Source organism: Oncorhynchus nerka, linkage group LG15 (genome assembly GCF_034236695.1).
Source record: "Oncorhynchus nerka isolate Pitt River linkage group LG15, Oner_Uvic_2.0, whole genome shotgun sequence".
In the NCBI taxonomy this organism is placed as follows: Eukaryota; Metazoa; Chordata; class Actinopteri; order Salmoniformes; family Salmonidae; genus Oncorhynchus; species Oncorhynchus nerka.
The window spans coordinates 548,688-556,306 of NC_088410.1; the positions used below are offsets into that span (position 1 = coordinate 548,688).

The 7,619-nt window shown below is 39.6% G+C and overlaps 1 protein-coding gene across 1 annotated transcript in view; it reads left to right on the forward strand.

Moving 5' to 3' along the window:
- Positions 1-7,325, forward strand: part of mief2 (mitochondrial elongation factor 2) — a 52,485-nt gene extending 45,160 nt beyond the window's left edge. The window contains 2 exon segments of the mRNA XM_065000819.1: positions 6,683-7,073; positions 7,075-7,325. Of these exon segments, the coding sequence (XP_064856891.1) occupies positions 6,683-7,073; positions 7,075-7,188 (505 nt within the window). The 3' untranslated portion in view covers positions 7,189-7,325.
- The last annotated feature ends 294 nt before the right edge of the window (positions 7,326-7,619 follow it).

A 7,619-nucleotide genomic window follows, 5' to 3' on the forward strand; every position in this document is an offset into this window, starting at 1 on the left:
TTTTACTGTGAACACTGAGGCTGTACCTGCTTTAAGTTACAGTTTTACTGTGAACACTGAGGCTGTACCTGCTTTAAGTTACAGTTTTACTGTGAACACTGAGGCTGTACCCGCTTTAAGTTACAGTTTTACTGTGAACACTGAGGCTGTACCCACTAAGTTACAGTTTTACTGTGAACACTGAGGCTGTACCCACTAAGTTACAGTTTTACTGTGAACACTGAGGCTGTACCCACTAAGTTACAGTTTTACTGTGAACACTGAGGCTGTACCCACTAAGTTACAGTTTTACTGTGAACACTGAGGCTGTACCTGCTTTAAGTTACAGTTTTACTGTGAACACTGAGGCTGTACCCACTAAGTTACAGTTTCACTGTGAACCCTGAGGCTGTACCTGTGAACACTGAGGCTGTACCCACTAAGTTACAGTTTTACTGTGAACACTGAGGCTGTACCCACTAAGTTACAGTTTTACTGTGAACACTGAGGCTGTACCCACTAAGTTACAGTTTTACTGTGAACACTGAGGCTGTACCCACTAAGTTACAGTTTTACTGTGAACACTGAGGCTGTACCCACTAAGTTACAGTTTTACTGTGAACACTGAGGCTGTACCTGCTTTAAGTTACAGTTTTACTGTGAACACTGAGGCTGTACCCACTAAGTTACAGTTTTACTGTGAACACTGAGGCTGTACCTGCTTTAAGTTACAGTTTTACTGTGAACACTGAGGCTGTACCTGCTTTAAGTTACAGTTTTACTGTGAACACTGAGGCTGTACCTGCTTTAAGTTACAGTTTTACTGTTAACACTGAGGCTGTACCTGCTTTAAGTTACAGTTTTACTGTTAACACTGAGGCTGTACCTGCTTTAAGTTGCAGTTTTACTGTGAACACTGAGGCTCTACCTGCTTTAAGTTACAGTTTTACTGTGAACACTGAGGCTGTACCCACTAAGTTACAGTTTTACTGTGAACACTGAGGCTGTACCTGCTTTAAGTTACAGTTTTACTGTGAACACTGAGGCTGTACCCACTAAGTTACAGTTTTACTGTGAACACTGAGGCGGTACCTGCTTTAAGTTAGCTTTACAATGGAGAAAATGCATCCCATAATATTTTAACACGGAAATAGCTGTTACATCATTCAGCCTACAGTAGCAGCCAATGTGTGGTGTTCAATGTAGATCTACATTCCATGAGACTTATGAAGAGAAACATACAGGGCTTCACATGAACCACTTTACCATAGGGTTAAAGGTCATGACCAGAGGGTTAAAGGTCAGGGTTAATGTGTAGCTCTGTCTCTCTCCAGACCTGAGGGTTAAAGGTCAGGGTTAATGTGTATCTCTGTCTCTCTCCAGACCTGAGGGTTAAAGGTCAGGGTTAATGCGTATCTCTGTCTCTCTCCAGACCTGAGGGTTAAAGGTCAGGGTTAATGCGTATCTCTGTCTCTCTCCAGACCTGAGGGTTAAAGGTCAGGGTTAATATATATCTCTGTCTCTCTCCAGACCTGAGGGTTAAAGGTCAGGGTTAATGTGTATCTCTGTCTCTCTCCAGACCTGAGGGTTAAAGGTCAGGGTTAATGTGTATCTCTGTCTCTCTCCAGACCTGAGGGTTAAAGGTCAGGGTTAATGTGTATCTCTGTCTCTCTCCAGACCTGAGGGTTAAAGGTCAGGGTTAATGTGTATCTCTGTCTCTCTCCAGACCTGAGGGTTAAAGGTCAGGGTTAATGTGTATCTCTGTCTCTCTCCAGACCTGAGGGTTAAAGGTCAGGGTTAATGTGTATCTCTGTCTCTCTCCAGACCTGAGGGTTAAAGGTCAGGGTTAATGTGTATCTCTGTCTCTCTCCAGACCTGAGGGTTAAAGGTCAGGGTTAATGTGTATCTCTGTCTCTCTCCAGACCTGAGGGTTAAAGGTCAGGGTTAATGTGTATCTCTGTCTCTCTCCAGACCTGAGGGTTAAAGGTCAGGGTTAATGTGTATCTCTGTCTCTCTCCAGACCTGAGGGTTAAAGGTCAGGGTTAATATATAACTGATGTATCACTGTGTTAGTTAGGGGTTAAAGGTCAGGGTTAATATATAACTGATATGTCACTGTGTTAGTTAGGGGTTAAAGGTCAGGGTTAATATATAACTGATATGTCACTGTGTTAGGGGTTAAAGGTCAGGGTTAATATATAACTGATATGTCACTGTGTTAGTTAGGGTTAGGGGTTAAAGGTCAGGGTTAATATATAACTGATATGTCACTGTGTTAGTTAGGGGTTAAAGGTCAGGGTTAATATATAACTGATATGTCACTGTGTTAGTTAGGGGTTAAAGGTCAGGGTTAATATATAACTGATATGTCACTGTGTTAGGGGTTAAAGGTCAGGGTTAATATATAACTGATATGTCACTGTGTTAGTTAGGGTCAGGGGTTAAAGGTCAGGGTTAATATATAACTGATATGTCACTGTGTTAGGGGTTAAAGGTCAGGGTTAATATATAACTAATATGTCACTGTGTTAGTTAGGGGTTAAAGGTCAGGGTTAATATATAACTGATATGTCACTGTGTTAGTTAGGGGTTAAAGGTCAGGGTTAATATATAACTGATATGTCACTGTGTTAGTTAGGGGTTAAAGGTCAGGGTTAAAGGTCAGGGTTAATATATAACTGATATGTCACTGTTAGGGGTTTAGGGTTAATATATAACTGGGTTAAAGGTCAGGGTTAATATATAACTGATATGTCACTGTGTTAGGGGTTAAAGGTCAGGGTTAATATATAACTGATATGTCACTGTGTTAGTTAGGGGTTAAAGGTCAGGGTTAATATATAACTGATATGTCACTGTGTTAGTTAGGGGTTAAAGGTCAGGGTTAATATATAACTGATATGTCACTGTGTTAGTTAGGGGTTAAAGGTCAGGGTTAATATATAACTGATATGTCACTGTGTTAGTTAGGGTCAGGGGTTAAAGGTCAGGGTTAATATATAACTGATATGTCACTGTGTTAGTTAGGGGTTAAAGGTCAGGGTTAATATATAACTGATATGTCACTGTGTTAGGGGTTAAAGGTCAGGGTTAATATATAACTGATATGTCACTGTTAAAGGTCAGGGTTAATATTAGGGGTTAAAGGTCAGGGTTAATATATAACTGATATGTCACTGTGTTAGGGGTTAGGTCAGGGTAACTGATATGTCACTGTGTTAGTTAAAGGTCAGGGTTAATATATAACTGATATGTCACTGTGTTAGGGGTTAAAGGTCAGGGTTAATATATAACTGATATGTCACTGTTGTTAGGGGTTAAAGGTCAGGGTTAATATATAACTGATATGTCACTGTGTTAGTCAGGGGTTAAAGGTCAGGGTTAATATATAACTGATATGTCACTGTGTTAGTTAGGGGGGTTAAAGGTCAGGGTTAATATATAACTGATATGTCACTGTGTTAGTTAGGGTCAGGGTTAAAGGTCAGGGTTAATATATAACTGATATGTCACTGTGTTAGTTAGGGTCAGGGGTTAAAGGTCAGGGTTAATATATAACTGATATGTCACTGTGTTAGGGGTTAAAGGTCAGGGTTAATATATAACTGATATGTCACTGTGTTAGTTAGGGTCAGGGGTTAAAGGTCAGGGTTAATATATAACTGATATGTCACTGTGTTAGTTAGGGTCAGGGGTTAAAGGTCAGGGTTAATATATAACTGATATGTCACTGTTAGTTAGGGGTTAAAGGTCAGGGTTAATATATAACTGATATGTCACTGTGTTAGTTAGGGGTTAAAGGTCAGGGTTAATATATAACTGATATGTCACTGTGTTAGTTAGGGGTTAAAGGTCAGGGTTAATATATAACTGATATGTCACTGTGTTAGTTAGGGGTTAAAGGTCAGGGTTAATATATAACTGATATGTCACTGTGTTAGTTAGGGGTTAAAGGTCAGGGTTAATATATAACTGATATGTCACTGTGTTAGTTAGGGTCAGGGTTTAGGGTTAATATATAAGGTCAGGGTTAAAATATATAACTGATATGTCACTGTGTTAGTTTAGGGGTTAAAGGTCAGGGTTAATATATAACTGATATGTCACTGTGTTAGGGGTTAAAGGTCAGGGTTAATATATAACTGATATGTCACTGTCAGGGTTAATATATTGAGTTCACTGTGGTCAGGGGTTAAAGGTCAGGGTTAATATATAACTGATATGTCACTGTGTTAGGGGTTAAAGGTCAGGGTTAATATATAACTGATATGTCACTGTGTTAGGGGTTAAAGGTCAGGGTTAATATATAACTGATATGTCACTGTGTTAGTTAGGGGTTAAAGGTCAGGGTTAATATATAACTGATATGTCACTGTGTTAGGGGTTAAAGGTCAGGGTTAATATATAACTGATATGTCACTGTGTTAGTTAGGGGTTAAAGGTCAGGGTTAATATATAACTGATATGTCACTGTGTTAGTCAGGGGTTAAAGGTCAGGGTTAATATATAACTGATATGTCACTGTGTTAGTTAGGGGTTAAAGGTCAGGGTTAATATATAACTGATATGTCACTGTGTTAGGGGTTAAAGGTCAGGGTTAATATATAACTGATATGTCACTGTGTTAGTTAGGGGTTAAAGGTCAGGGTTAATATATAACTGATATGTCACTGTTAGTTAGGGGTTAAAGGTCAGGGTTAATATATAACTGATATGTCACTGTGTTAGGGGTTAAAGGTCAGGGTTAATATATAACTGATATGTCACTGTCTTAGTCAGGGGTTAAAGGTCAGGGTTAATATATAACTGATATGTCACTGTTAGTTAGGGGTTAAAGGTCAGGGTTAATATATAACTGATATGTCACTGTTAGTTAGGGGTTAAAGGTCAGGGTTAATATATAACTGATATGTCACTGTGTTAGTTAGGGGTTAAAGGTCAGGGTTAATATATAACTGATATGTCACTGTGTTAGTTAGGGGTTAAAGGTCAGGGTTAATATATAACTGATATGTCACTGTGTTAGTTAGGGGTTAAAGGTCAGGGTTAATATATAACTGGTCACAGGGTTTAATATATAACTGATATGTCACTCTGTTAGTTAGGGGTTAAAGGTCAGGGTTAATATATAACTGATATGTCACTGTGTTAGTTAGGGTCAGGGGTTAAAGGTCAGGGTTAATATATAACTGATATGTCACTGTGTTAGTTAGGGGTTAAAGGTCAGTGTTAATATATAACTGATATGTCACTGTGTTAGGGGTTAAAGGTCAGGGTTAATATATAACTGATATGTCACTGTGTTAGTTAAGGTCAGGGGTTAAAGGTCAGGGTTAATATATAACTGATATGTCACTGTGTTAGGGGTTAAAGGTCAGGGTTAATATATAACTGATATGTCACTGTGTTAGTTAGGGGTTAAAGGTCAGGGTTAATATATAACTGATATGTCACTGTGTTAGTTAGGGGTTAAAGGTCAGGGTTAATATATAACTGATATGTCACTGTGTTAGGGGTTAAAGGTCAGGGTTAATATATAACTGATATGTCACTGTGTTAGTTAGGGGTTAAAGGTCAGGGTTAATATATAACTGATGTATCACTGTGTTAGTTAGGGGTTAAAGGTCAGGGTTAATATATAACTGATATGTCACTGTGTTAGTTAGGGGTTAAAGGTCAGGGTTAATATATAACTGATATGTCACTGTGTTAGGGGTTAAAGGTCAGGGTTAATATATAACTGATATGTCACTGTGTTAGGGGTTAAAGGTCAGGGTTAATATATAACTGATATGTCACTGTGTTAGTTAGGGTCAGGGGTTAAAGGTCAGGGTTAATATATAACTGATGTATCACTGTGTTAGTTAGGGGTTAAAGGTCAGGGTTAATATATAACTGATATGTCACTGTGTTAGTCAGGGGTTAAAGGTCAGGGTTAATATATAACTGATATGTCACTGTGTTAGTTAGGGGTTAAAGGTCAGGGTTAATATATAACTGATATGTCACTGTGTTAGTTAGGGGTTAAAGGTCAGGGTTAATATATAACTGATATGTCACTGTGTTAGTTAGGGTTAAAGGTCAGGGTTAATATATAACTGATATGTCACTGTGTTAGTAGGGGTTAAAGGTCAGGGTTATATATAATGATATGTCACTGTTAGTTACGGGTTAAAGGTCATGGTTAATATATAACTGATATGTCACTGTGTTGGTTAGGGGTTAAAGGTCAGGGTTAATATATAACTGATATGTCACTGTGTTAGTTAGGGTCAGGGGTTAAAGGTCAGGGTTAATATATAACTGATATGTCACTGTTAGTTAGGGGTTAAAGGTCAGGGTTAATATATAACTGATATGTCACTGTGTTAGTTAGGGTCAGGGGTTAAAGGTCAGGGTTAATATATAACTGATATGTCACTGTGTTAGTTAGGGGTTAAAGGTCAGGGTTAATATATAACTGATATGTCACTGTGTTAGTTAGGGGTTAAAGGTCAGGGTTAATATATAACTGATATGTCACTGTGTTAGTTAGGGTCAGGGGTTAAAGGTCAGGGTTAATATATAACTGATATGTCACTGTGTTAGTTAGGGGTTAAAGGTCAGGGTTAATATATAACTGATATGTCTCTCTGTGTTAGTTAGGGTCAGGGGTTAAAGGTCAGGGTTAATATATAACTGATATGTCTCTCTGTGTGTCCAGACCAGAGCGAGGTGATACTCTCTTCATCTCCGTAGTGCCGGTGCTGAGGGAGGCAGACGTGGTCCTGACTGCCCAGGTAGAGTTAACCCACCCTTGGGATAGTGCCTGGCACCTCTCCCTCTACCCGTGGGAGACCCGGCGCCTGACCCAGCTCGACTCCGCTGACCAGGGGGTCCGACGCGCCCTCCTCAAAACCCTCAAAGCCGTCTGTCGACACCGTCCCGCCCTGCGACCCCTCACCGCCGCACCGCTGGCCAACCTCATCCTCCACCTCAGCGAGGACAAGGACCTGGATTGGTCGGAGGGTTGTCTGAGTGGGCGGTTCCGGCAGTGTGTGTGGGAGCTGATAGGCTATGTCACTACTGATCTGGAGCAGGGGTGTTAAAGGTCAGGGCTACTTCAAGCCCAGTGTTAATATGTTGGACGGAGTGACTGAGGAAGAGGTCGATGAGATGGGCTTTATGTTGTACTGCGCCGTCTCTGAACCAGACATTCTGCTGCTATAGATATATATATATACAGAGAGGAAGAGGTCGATGAGATGGGCTTTATACGTCTATAGATCATATAGAGATATATATATATATACTCTAACCTGGTGTATATATCAGAGAGGAAGAGGTCATGTATTAGATGAGAGACACCACCACTGTGCGTCTATAGTCAGGGTTATATATATATATACTCTAACCTGGTGTTATATATCATAGAGGAAGAGGTCATGTATTAGATATGAGACACCATGTCCCTGTGCGTCTATAGATATATACTCTAACCTGGTGTATATATCAGAGAGGAAGAGGTCATGTATTAGATATGAGACACCACCCTGACGTCTATATAGATATATATATATAGATATACTCTAACCTGGTGTATATATCAGAGAGGAAGAGGTCATGTATTAGATGATAGTCACTGTGTTAGTTGACGTCTA